General features: G+C 43.2%; 1 protein-coding gene across 24 annotated transcripts in view; it reads left to right on the top strand.

Annotated features, from left to right (window-relative positions):
- The window catches only part of Kcnma1 (potassium calcium-activated channel subfamily M alpha 1), a 710017-nt gene extending 700810 nt beyond the window's left edge, over positions 1–9207 (top strand). For 7 of the 24 annotated variants that reach the window (XM_052733616.1, XM_052733593.1, XM_052733589.1 and 4 more), the window contains one exon: positions 1314–9207. In XM_052733616.1, coding sequence (XP_052589576.1) covers positions 1314–1468 — 155 coding nt within the window. In that variant the 3' untranslated portion in view covers positions 1469–9207. The remainder of the gene's footprint in view (positions 1–1313) is intronic. The other 17 variants (XM_052733604.1, XM_052733602.1, XM_052733614.1 and 14 more) reach the window with 3 other exon arrangements.
- Positions 9208–12488: the final 3281 nt, after the last annotated feature.

Raw genomic sequence — 12488 nt, 5'->3', positions numbered from 1 at the left:
TCATGGGGAGAACCACGCAAGAGGTAGCAAGTGTCCTGAGGGCTAAACTGAGCTGCTGAACCTCCTTTAGGCTTTTCCCAATCATACCCTAGCCCCAGAGGCAGTCACACTGAGGAGTGAGGGCATTGGAAATGGCAGTCATACAGACCAAGAAGGAAAAAGTGGAGTGATCATGAGTTAATCACAGATGCTTAATTTATAAGCGCGCGCGCACACACACACACACACACACACACACACACACACACACACACACACACACACACTAAGCCAGCTGGGCAATCATTTTAACAGGTAGGTCCACATCCAGACACAAGGCAGATGTAAATTGTTCCATAAGCAATAAAAACGGAAGCCAGAGGGACCATTGTCTCTAGAGCAGTGAATGAGTTGGAAGGTTGTTTCCCTTCCTCTCTCCTCTCCCTCTGCCGCTGTAATGAAGCCTATGTTCCCCGAAGCTAGATATTCTACTGTCCAGTCCCTTCCTATCTGTGCACATGGCCAAGTTTTCAGACAATTTCAGTCCTAGAAAGGGGCCTAGATTAGAGTTAAACTCAGTAAAATAGCACAATCCAGCTAAGAGGCCGGTCCTCTGCAGAGATACCCCCCTCCCCGCCCCCCTCCAAAGGCCCTGACTCAGCAGTCTGTCTAGTCCATTTCTGTAGTTAGACTGGAAAGGAAAGTGGCAAGCCCCCACCAGCTCTCTGCTGACAGCTTGGGTTATTATAGTCAGCAGAGACACTGCCACCTGGAATGCTTTCCGTGACTTCATACCCACAGACTTCTCTTTCTTTAAATAAAAACCATTTCAAAATTCCCTTTTAGAGCAGTTTCCTATTCTGATTTTCACTCTCATTGGCCAACAAATTCTATGGGATTCCCTTAGGGACCCCCCCGCAAGACCATCAGAGTGATTCAGACAAGACAGAAGTGGTACAGTTGACATCTGCCTCTGAGTCTGTTGTATCAAAACCAAGAACAGGTTGGGAAGAGGAGAAGCTGGGCAAGATTCTGCACTGATTGTTCTGCAGTAGGGATGATGTCCATCTCCTCCACCTTAGTCTTCACGGTTGACCTACTTCTAGCATCTCCCAATCTCAATAGCACATCCATTTTGTTCTTCACTTGCTCCAGGAAAGAGGCATGGTTCAGGTTCTGGGGGCTTCTGTACACTGCACTGTCTTAGCAATTACTCACTGTCAGCTTCTATTGATTACCTTTATGCATTTTCAATGAACTTTCCAAAAGCTTAACCTAGGACTAATTAAGCTTCTCATTTCTCCTTCTTGTTCTCTATCCATTTTGCCCTTTAGCAGAAAAGAAATGGTTTACAGATGAACCGGATAATGCCTATCCCAGAAACATTCAAATCAAGCCCATGAGTACCCACATGGCTAACCAGATCAACCAATATAAATCCACAAGCAGCTTGATCCCTCCAATCAGAGAAGTTGAAGATGAATGTTGACTCCCAGGAGACCAGAACTATTTTTTTAAAGCCTGACAAACTTCATAAATGGTGACGTGACTTTTCTTCCTCTTCCATGCTGAATCACTGGTGGAAACACTAGAGTAAGCAAGAATTGCAAGAAAATAAAGTAGACAGATCTTTCTCTTTGCCTTGAATATTGCTTCCATGTATTTTGGAAAACAAAATGATTTCATTTATAAATGAACATACTAAAATAGTCATGTATAGCTTCTAGCATTTTAAATTATTTTTATTTATTAGAAAGAAAATATATTTTTCTTTTCTTTTCTTTTTTTCATTGCCAGATATCTTCCCATATATCACAGCAATGTAAAAATCAAAATGAGTAAGTGGCCAGATTCCTTAATGTGTATTTCTCTCCTTTCTCTCTTTTTCTTTGAGGAGAATGATGGTCACCACCCTGATTTGTAATTAAGGAAAATTGATTTCAAAAAGAATTTGAAGGTAGTCAACAATGTACACCCATGTTTTAGGAACTCAAAAGAAAAGTCAAAAGAGCAGAGATGAATATTTGCCTCTCCCCTGGATGGGTGTGTGTTTTGATCTGGATTGACACCAGCTCTTAACAAATCAAACTTACTTATCTTCACAGTTGAAAGTCAGTTCTTTGTAGTTTCCATTTTCATCCAGCATTTCTTATCCTTTGTTCATATATTTAGAGGAAAGAGCTTCTTGCAGCTTTTTCTGCAGTTGCCAGATCAGGTTTAAGCAGCCACCTCAAGCTATGGGGAAGGGTTATAGGCGCACCTAGGATGCTGACGTTGTGCACCAAGAGCAGGCTGTGTTTGTTGTTCTCATGGCGGGGCCTCCTCCAAGCTCTTCTGCTCCCCATTTCATACTTCTAAATCACCCAAGCAAGTTATGTCAACTGTGGGAGGATCTGGTGAATTCTCTTCCCCATTCAGAGCTATTAGCCTGGAAGTTTGTGAATGTCAACGAGTACTTTTACCTAACACTGGAATCTAAGAAGTACTCATGCTTAGCATGAAGTATTTGTTTAGATGTCAGACAATGTCCACTGTCAAAGAGATGACTTTAGCTCAGATTTTCATTTGCTGGATTTCCTTGGTTGAATTGCTGGGACAAAACATTCAAACTCGCTAAAAATATTTGCAAAACCAATACCAACCAAAAGGAAAGTAAGTCATGCTCTTAACATAGACTGTTAGAAAAAGGCCTTTGAAAATTACCAGCAATGAAATAAAATGTATCAGCCACTTCCACCTGTGGTCAAAAGATTTTCCTAGCCATCAGATGCAATTGTGATGTCTGAGCTCTGCTCTTGCATGCATGCCCAGTGTATAGTCACTCAACAACTGTTTCTTTCCAGTGACTCAGAAAGTCTTTCACCTTCAGAGTGATCAACCTCTGATATGATCATCAGGGTCTCTGGAGAAGCATGGGCGTGACTGTGATTTCTATTTCCTTAAAAATGTAAAATGTGGACACTTCCTGGATCTAACCAAAATAGCCCCTCAAGTTCCATGACATCTCCATTAACGTTTTAGATGCCCATGACTCTGTGGTACCTAGTTATGGTAGTACAAATCAGATCAGAGCAAAGCAATGTGATCACCATGAAAACATATGTCCACTGAGGACTCCAATACCAGTGTAGGCCAAATGAGCTTCCACCTCTGTCCACTCCCTGCAGAGCCGATGTAGCTGTGCTTCCCCTCGTAGGCATTGTCCTGCAGTGACGCGTCGGACCGTGGTTACTCTGTTGTCACATTTTGTAGAATTAGCTCTATAAAAGTATTGTGAATATAATGTGTGTCCAATTGGATTGTTAACACAAAAATATTTATAATCAATCACTAGTCTACTCAGGCTAAAATGACGTCAGCAGTCTATATTCAGGCTTATAAACATTTCTTGGTTTCCAACAAAACTCAAATGTGTTGGTGGGGAGAATCCACTGCCAGGGTATTGACAGCATTCCTGAAAGCTAAGACTTCCTTTAATATCATGATTTTGCATTGGGGTTACCTAAGTACATTCATGTCAGTCCACGCTCTTCTTTCCTTCCTGAACCATAGTAGGCTCTTCTTCACACCCATTCCTATTAACCTCCTCTAAATTTGTCTTAGTTCTTTGATCTCCCATGGCAATCAATGCTATTTACCTACATAATCTTCCATTAGAAGAGTAACAGTCTCAACATCCTCCATGCAAGGCAGGAAGGAGAAGCATCACTCCATCCCCATTTCCCAGGATAGCTAGAGATTTAAATCGCAACTGGTTTCTTAACCACCATGGCTACAATGATAGTTTCCTACAGTAAGGGACTCCCTCAGTTCACTAAGCAGCTTTCAAGACCCCAAGATAACAATTATATTTTCTTCAAAGGTTGAGCAATAAAGAAAGAACAAATCAAGCATGATCCTAAGGTGACAGGAGAAATGACCTGGCGGTGGCACCTTTGGCAAAAACTCAAGGCCAAGCAATTGAAATATAAATAACATTTGTTAAAAATAACTGAAAGGCTCAAGGCATCTCCTAAAGTTCCCAATTTGTTTCTATTTGTTGAGTTCTGAGTCCTCTGAAGGGTAAAAAAACCTGACTTTTCAACCACATTCACCTTAGGCCAATGGTGGTCTTCTTTGGAATATTCCACAATAGAAAGCTCTGCTCTCCAGTCCCTGTTTAGGATTCCAGAAAAGTCATCTTGGCAAATTAATGATGCTTGAGTGCTTTGGGACTCAGGCCGTTTGTAAAACATAAACTATCCGTGTCTGTGCACATCGTTGCCCTCACCATCCTTCTCATGGAAGCAATGTGCTTCAATGTGCTTTTGTTTAAGCAATTATATTTCAGACGATCCTCCCCTGCTGTAGCACATAGAATGCATTCACTGAAGGTGTTTTATGTTTAAGACTGATTGTGACTGATTGTAACCCGGAAGAACAGCCTTCCTCCCACAAGTTCTACTTTGGTTTTGTTCCTTTGATTTTTTTTTTTAAGTGATGGAAGACTTTAAGCACAGAATTGGAGTAGTTTCCATTGAGTTGAAGTGGAGAGTGAAAAATGTATGAAATTAGGGATATTTTGAATGGAAAACCAAAACTGTCCCAAGTGTGCCTGATTTGAAGGTTCAAGAGCATCCAGACACAATTAGCTCTTAACTATGAAAATGTTCTTTAAATCCTCCAAGTCTCAGTGGCTGAAATCACTGAGGGTGATTCCTTGAGATGGCTAAGGTCTCTTTCAGACCGACTAAGACAATAATAGCCTTGCCTCAGCCAAGCCCTTGGAGACAATCTTTTCCAGAGCTGTAATCATGGGTCTTCTGGCAATGTCACCCATGTAGCCCTTCTGAGCTGAACCCAGCATCCACTTTCTGCTCTGGACATAGAAGAGTCAGGTTCGTTCCTGTGCTTTTCAACTTGGAAGTGCTTAGATTTGAGATGCCAAGGTTTGCAGTTAGCTTCAACTCCATCACTGATGAGCTGGTTTGGTTGGTCTAGGTTTCTCTTTACAACCTTGCTCCCTCCCCACCATCCCTGTCTCTTAGTGCGGCACAGTTTTGGCTAGTCTCTTCATCTCTAGCCCACCTCTCCAATAGTATGTAGAGAGAGTCTGGACACCCATCCTCTCCTGCTGTTATTCCATTAATGTCCCCCCACATCCGCTTTCTCATTTCATTTCCAGTTTGGTTTGGTTTGCTTTCATTAATACACGGTCTTTTGCTACTTGCATTCATAAGTGTAACCGTGATCTGTCATTTTCATCATCAAGGAGAACCTTGTTGAAAGAAACATAGAAAGAGGTAGAAAAGCTCAAAGGAAAACAGTATCAACTAAATGGCAGGGTATCGTCTTGACTACCAAGAGATCACACAAATTCATGGAACACTGAGTTCCAGGCCCAGATCTGCTCATTTTTTATTTTATTCATATTTTCTGCCCTTGGGAGAGTGGTAAAGTCACTGATACAGTGGCCCTTACTATTCAAGGGTCGACCCATCATTTTTCAAAACTTAGAGGAACTGAGAAATTACTTTGAACTTTTCTACTGTGTTCCTTTTCTGCCCCTGCTGTCTATCCCGTGTTCTTAACAGGGGTTTTCTGATATAAAACAGAATAATTTCTCACTAAAATCCCATGGTTAGTTGATACAATGAGGAGCCCCTTTGGATTTCTTTGTTTAAAACATTGGTTTAGAGAGTGAAAGTCACTGAGAGGTCTGAACAGCGATGGGCCACGATGGCTGTGCTCTTCACGGTTGAAGCTTTTGAGGTGTTCTGTTCTCTCAGGAAGTGGTAGCCCAGAAATGTAGACTTTCTAGCTGAGTGGTAAAGTTGTTTAAGCCAAGTTTATCCTAACTGGTTGTTGCCCATGCATTGCAAGCTATTAATAATTCCAAGATTACCATTAAAATACGGCAATGCAGAGGACATTTTAAATTTTATTTTCCAATACCCATGATAAGAGTGATTTTAAAAAATATTTAAAAAGGGACCTATGTGGCCAAAGGCCTTTAGCCCTACACTAGTTAGGAGCTCCCCCATATTCCAGCCTCACGTGGCTTTATGGGGAAATAATTCTCATTTACACTCTTTGTTCTAGACCATCCTTTCTCAACTATGCTTTTGAGGATAACAATGGGCCTGAAAGGGGGTAACTCAGGGTGTACATCAGAAAGTTATAGAGAAGAACAAAAAAGAGATAGGAGCCCTGGCAAGAGGTGGTGCCGAGGATGAAAAGAAGAGGTTCCCTTGAACCCCAAATGGGAAACATGATAGGCACCCAATCTTGGATGAGCGGTGGAGGCTGTCCAATAGAAAATACGTGGTTTGAATGGAGGCATAAGGATCCTGAGGATTTTCCAATGAGAAGGAGCTTAAGGGATTATAATGCACTGATACCCAGGTGATTTTGATATATGAGCAACTTACCTTCAGTAATAAGTCTGTGTCCACAAGCTGAGAAAAAACTATGACAACACTTCATGGACAAAGATAGAAAGTAGGTGGTTGAAGAGCCACATTAAAAAGTGGGGCATTGATTTAGAAAGTTGGAGAGAGTCACTGAAAGGTCTGAACAAAGAGTGATGGGCAGCGGTGACGGTGCCCTTTTGGGGTTGAAGCTTTTGAGATGGCCAGTTCTTTTTGGAAGGTATCGCAGAGACATAGGCTTTCTAGCAGAAAATTCTCTCAGCAGTGTGAAGTCCTCTGGGTTGCACTCAACAGCAGCTCATCAAACAGAACACCTGCCTTCCTGCATTTTCTCCCTGCCAGGCATACAACGTCCCTGTGGGGTCCTCAATTACTACCTTCTCAGTTGTAGATCCACCACATGGATTAAAGGGAAGGAATAGATTTTCAGATTGTTTCAATGAAACCTGCTGGCTATACTATTTTACAGACATTAATGTAATAAGGACACCCAGTAGACTGCCAACAAATCATCGAATAATCAAGAATGCAGGCCTTCCAACTTCCAACATTATGAAAGCGTTTGGTCAGGTGATCTGGCAACTTGGAAATCGTATACAGCACCAGCACACGGTTTTTAGAGGAATGGACCAGGTTGGAGGAATGAGTATGATGCAGTCTTCCTTGCAGTAAGCTTAAAAGCAAGCCCTAAAGGGTCAGCAGAGGAAGAGTAAGCATGTATACAACACTGTCTTCCAATGGAGCAGGAGGAGAAGGAGCAAACAGTGTTATGGGATGAAGTGGTAAATCAAGCTTTGTAGAATAGATAGGGTTTCAGAGTTAGGTAAGCTGAGGGGCAACATCCCAGCTCATCTGGGAATATGGATGGATTTCATGACTTTATAAAGGAGTCCCTGTGCACTTGTTGCTGGACAGCTCGTGTCTCTTCTTGGGAACAGAAGACATGCCATGCACAACAGACATCCAATAAAGACTTTTTCAATAAATGTGGTGTGCATGATGAATAAATATTACGGATTGTAACAGCTGTGGAAGTTTGAGTTGGGCTCTATGAGTGACGGATTCTTTGTAAAGGAAATGCTTACTGCAGACCCCCAAGGACAGGGCAATGCAGAAGGACAGAAAAGAAGAGGAGACAATAAGAATGTGAGGTAGGAACTCAGGCAGCTGAGAAATAGACTGCTGTCTTCCTAATACAAAGGAGTAGAGAGAACCTTCCCCACTAGAAAGTTGTCCTGGGCTGAGGATGCAGGCAGAGTTGAGAAGATACTTTGGGAAGCCTTGGCCCTATGGAAGCCCTGCCCTGCCCCTCACACACCAGATACTTATAAAGGGAGAAGCCTGGTTGAGTTCAATAAAGGAGAAAGCATAGGTTTGGATGATGGGTAAGTAGATCTGTCTGGGGGGCTATGACCAAGTTTTCAGGGGCTCAGAAGTGCAAGCCAAGCTGATGCAATTAGGACAGATCTATTCAGTCCTTGGAGAATGGGAAAGAGAAAGGGATTTGAAGATAGAAAGAGGCATCCATGAGGGTTGAGATGAAGGGTATCTGAACTTGGGACTCCGAAGTAATGAGGCAGACTGGAAGGACCAATTTCCCCCTTGTCTTTTTCTCCAGTGGTTGCCTTGAGGACTGTACTGGGTGGGAAACTAACAGACTACTCTATGTCACGTTGTACACCATGGAAATGAAGGATATACGAGACATCTAGGTCATCAGCAAGCCTTCTGAAGTACCCACAGAAAGAGGGGTCTTGAGGTGATCTCTCCTGTCCATTCATGTCACCCCATTGCTCTTCATCCCTCATGCATAGCACACCCAGACCCCTCTAGCTGCAAGAATTTCAATACACAAAATGCTAAAGTCACCTTGCTCTGATGGCTTTTCTGGATCAGTGTATACAGCGGAGCTTTTTGCCCAGGTGAAAACTGATCTTATTTCTAGGTAGAATGTAAATTGAAAAGCTTTTTCTCCTGGCATATCCCCTGAGGCACTTCTGTGTTTCTTCTTGTTCTCCAAAGCTGACCCCCAAAGCTTTCCAGGACCTGTCTTAGGAAACAGGACCAGTCCTGTTGTTTAGAGTCTTGGATATAAATGTACACACACATCACACATGCCTGCCAAAGCAACCCAGAGCTTCCTGCCCTTGGGATCCAGGGTCAGTTTGAGGATTTAGTCATCAGGGAAAGGAGCCCCTACAATAGACAGATCAAGACACAGGTCGACAATAAGCCAGAGCCTTTCCTACCCCAATACCTCAGTTCTTCTCTTCCTTCCGCTCTGTACTCATTGGACCAGACAGAACTGCAACATTTCACATAGAAACCCAGATCTGCCCGGAAATCCTAATTAAAAACCTTGCATTCCCAGGTGGTACAATCACATCCTGCCTAAAGTGTCTGGCTCACATCCCACCATGCAGATGCTGGAAAGAGACTATTTCCCCCACTTAACACCAAAACCTTCATTTGGGATTTCTTCAGGGGACAAAGGAAAAAAAATCCAATTCAGAGGTACACATTTGCACAGGTCAGCCTACAACATGTTCATTAAGGGAAAAGAGCGTGGTTTCTTCATCTGTCTTTCACACACTGATTGCTGGCATGGTGACTGTGGCTATGATGAATTATGTGACCAGACAGTAACTGGAGAAGAGAATAAATGCTGGTGCTCTGAAATGACCTACCCAACTCTGTCATCTGTGACAGCCAGTGATAACTCTCTTGTCTTGTAAAAAGGGTTTGTACATAACTTGTACATGGTTTCATTTTGTATTTTTCGCAGATTAAAAATTTATGTATTTGTGTTCTAAAACAAGGAGTGTTTTTTGTGTCTTTGTAACTATCATATGAGGGTGTGGGGAGGGCTGGCAACATTCCTCTATGACCCCCTCCCCACTGTGAAGGTGAAGGTAAAATTGTGGACCAGCAGCAGCCATTAACTGGCCTCTTCAGTTGCAAGTGTGAGCAGGGTGTTGCCCAACACTGCCATGGGCAGTGCTGGAGAGGGATGGCTGCTAGTGTCAGTAAAAGCTAAGTGTCCTACAGGGCCACTCCAGACTAGCGGGTCACATGCTGCTACAGATAGCTCCAGAATATAGGGCTCAGAAGACACAAGCTATGTTCCACAGACCCTTGAAAAGTACACATGGGCTCACTGCTGCCACCTGTTCTCAAGCTTGCTGTCTGTATAAAAAAGCAAAGTCTCCCTGCCTTTAACTTATCAAAACCTAGGGGTTGAAACTGAAGGGGTGGGCCGCCTTGTTCCCCAGGGCCATAGACGAAACGTCGTTTCTAAATCAATACTGTCTAGTAACAATACTGCGATTTGGGTCCACGCTTTAGATCTTCAGAATCTTGTGAATTGGAATGGGACTCCTCAGACTAAGACTGACCTTGCTTCTCGGAAAAGAAGAAGCTTGTGAGAGGGTTCCATGTATGCACTGTATAGGGCCTGTTGATAATTAAATCTTTAGAGATTATATCCTTCATTAGCCAAACAATGTTTATACTCCCTTACTGGGGCCTGGTAATGCAACAGTATATCATAGCATGACTCTGGGCTTCTAGTCTGGGGAAGGATAGAATCAATACATTATCAGGTCACATATTAAAAGCTGATCGGTGGGAGAGAATACAGTATGCCATTGAGAAGACATAAATGCTATGCTTAGCTAGTTGAAGAATAATCTAATTGATTGATACTTTGAATAGCAAATCTCTGGGTACCTGTGCCAGTTAGTCTTTGTCAACTTGACACAGACTGGAGTCATCTGGGAAGAGGGAACCTCAATTGAGAATTGCCCACAACAGCTTGGCCTGTGGGCATCTCTGCAGAACATTCTCTTGATCAGTGATTGATGTGGGAGGGCCCAGCCCTCAGTGGGAAGTTCCACCCTTGGGCAGGTGCTCCTGGATCATATAAGAAAACAAGCTGAGGAAGCCATGAGGGCCGAGCCAGTCACCAGTAAGCAGCACCCCTCAGTGGTCTGTGCTTTAGTTCCTGCCTCCATGTCCCTCCCTTGGCTTCAATGGTGGACTAACCTGAAAGCTTTTAAAAAAAAAAATCCCATCCTCACCAAATTTGCTTTTGGTCAATGTCTTATCAAAACAACAGAAGAGAAAGCTGAGACAATCCCAAAAACACAAACAGCCCCAATCAGTTCACAGGAGTCAACTGCATATTTACCTGTCAGAATGTGCCAATTCCTTACAGCTCTTTGAGCTCCAGACTCTCAACTTGTCTTCTCAATATTTGCTAACAAATCTGAATGTTGTTGGGGAAATGTAATTGCGGAGCATATGGTCTCCATTAGTTAGGCAAACTCCACTGCCAAGTTCAGCTCCAAGGAAGGAGTCTGCATAAAGGATGAAATATTAGGGACAGATCTATGGTGACAAAGATGCCAAATGAAAACGATGGGACAGTGAGTTACAAAACAGGAGGCTTGGCCAGAAGGGCACGATGACTGTGGAACGTGGTTTTCCGTTGGGTAAGAAGACAAAATATATGTGAATTTGTACTGAGATCTCGCTGTAGCAAAAAATCAAAGGCGACCATTCACCAAGATCGATATTAACTGCTCCTCAAAGTCAGATGAGATAGCTTCTGCCTGGGAGAAAATCGTAGGGCAAACAGAACAGACAGCTTGCCAAGGGAATAAAGCAAGGGTAAGAGCAAAATGTAAACATCAGACTTAGAGTTGTTTTGAATGTTGCTGGGGCTCGGCCTTCCAGAAGAGAAACGGGACCTCATGCTTACAGATCCGTCACATTCTGAAAATGTAGGCTAAAAGTCAGAAACACAAAGAACGCAGGATCCAGAAAGGGAGTACAGACAAGGTGAGCACGCTCACTACAAACAGGAATTTGTAACTTGTTTTTAAAATGACAAATACTTTCATAATTTCTCTCCAGATCAATACTTATAGATTTGCCATTTTACTCAACACAGCAAGTGTAATAGCCAATCTTGGTTGTCAACTTGACACACCTGGGAAAGGGGAACCTCAAGAGGAGTCGCCTCCATCAGATCAGCCTGATGGCATGTTTTGAGGGCATTTCCTTAATTGCTCATTAAGGTAGAAAGGCCCAACCCACTATGGGTGGTACCTGCTCTGTGCTGGTAATCCTGGGAGATATAAGAAAACAGGCTGAGAACCAGCCGGGGGGAGCCAGTAGTTAACCAGGGTTCCTTGATGATCTGGCTTCAGTTACTCCCTCAAAGATACTGCAGTGGCTTCCTGTCCTGACACCCATCAATGACAGACTGCAACCTGTAAGCCAAATTCAACCCCCACCTGAAGTTGCTTTTGGAGAGTGTTTTATCACGGCAAACTATGAACGAAGCTGGTACCAGGAGTGTGAGGTTTGTTGTGATGAATCTGACTGTGGATTTTATGCCTTGGACTGTTGTGTGGGGAAGGTGGAGGATTTGGGAGCTTTAGGCTGGAAAAGCCACTGAGTGCAAAGATCTTCATGAGCTAAAAACAGAATCAATTAATTAATTTTAAAAAGATCGTAATGAGTTGTTGTGGGAACACGGATGATAAACCAGAACAGGATGGAGAGGAGATGGTGGAGGCCTGGCTTTTAATCATGGGCTATCAGGGTTGTTTGTGTGAGTATTAAGAATCTGTGGAAGTCAGACCTTTGCTTTAGCGGGACAATCAGTGCTAGTTAGCCAGGGTTGGAGAAAACATCAGCTGTGGTTCATAAGAGACCATCATCACGGAGGTGAAATTTTCTGGGAAGTGTTTGCTTGGAGTCAGCACATAGAAGCTGTGGTCTGGAGATGGCCAAGGCTACATCTCAAGCTAGAAGCTGAGCTTAGTATGAAACTCCCACATAGTACTGGTTTTGAAAGCATGAAGGGATTGTGCAGAGCCCCTGAGGCATGATCCCATGAGAGGTCAGGAGAGGCCACTAATGAAGGTGCAGCCTCAGCTTCATCGGAGACCCCAGGACACTGGAGAAGCTAGGACCATAGGATGACCACCAGGGACAATGACCGTCAGAGCCTATAATACAAGCTGGATGTGTTCTTTAAATTGCATTTGGTTATGGTGTGTGAGCAACAGAGAGCAAACTAGAGCTGGG

Source organism: Peromyscus californicus, unplaced genomic scaffold (genome assembly GCF_007827085.1).
Source record: "Peromyscus californicus insignis strain IS unplaced genomic scaffold, ASM782708v3 Scaffold_12__1_contigs__length_115047231, whole genome shotgun sequence".
In the NCBI taxonomy this organism is placed as follows: Eukaryota; Metazoa; Chordata; class Mammalia; order Rodentia; family Cricetidae; genus Peromyscus; species Peromyscus californicus.
Note: the sequence above shows the minus strand (reverse complement) of the source record. Positions and strands in the feature narration are given on the sequence as shown.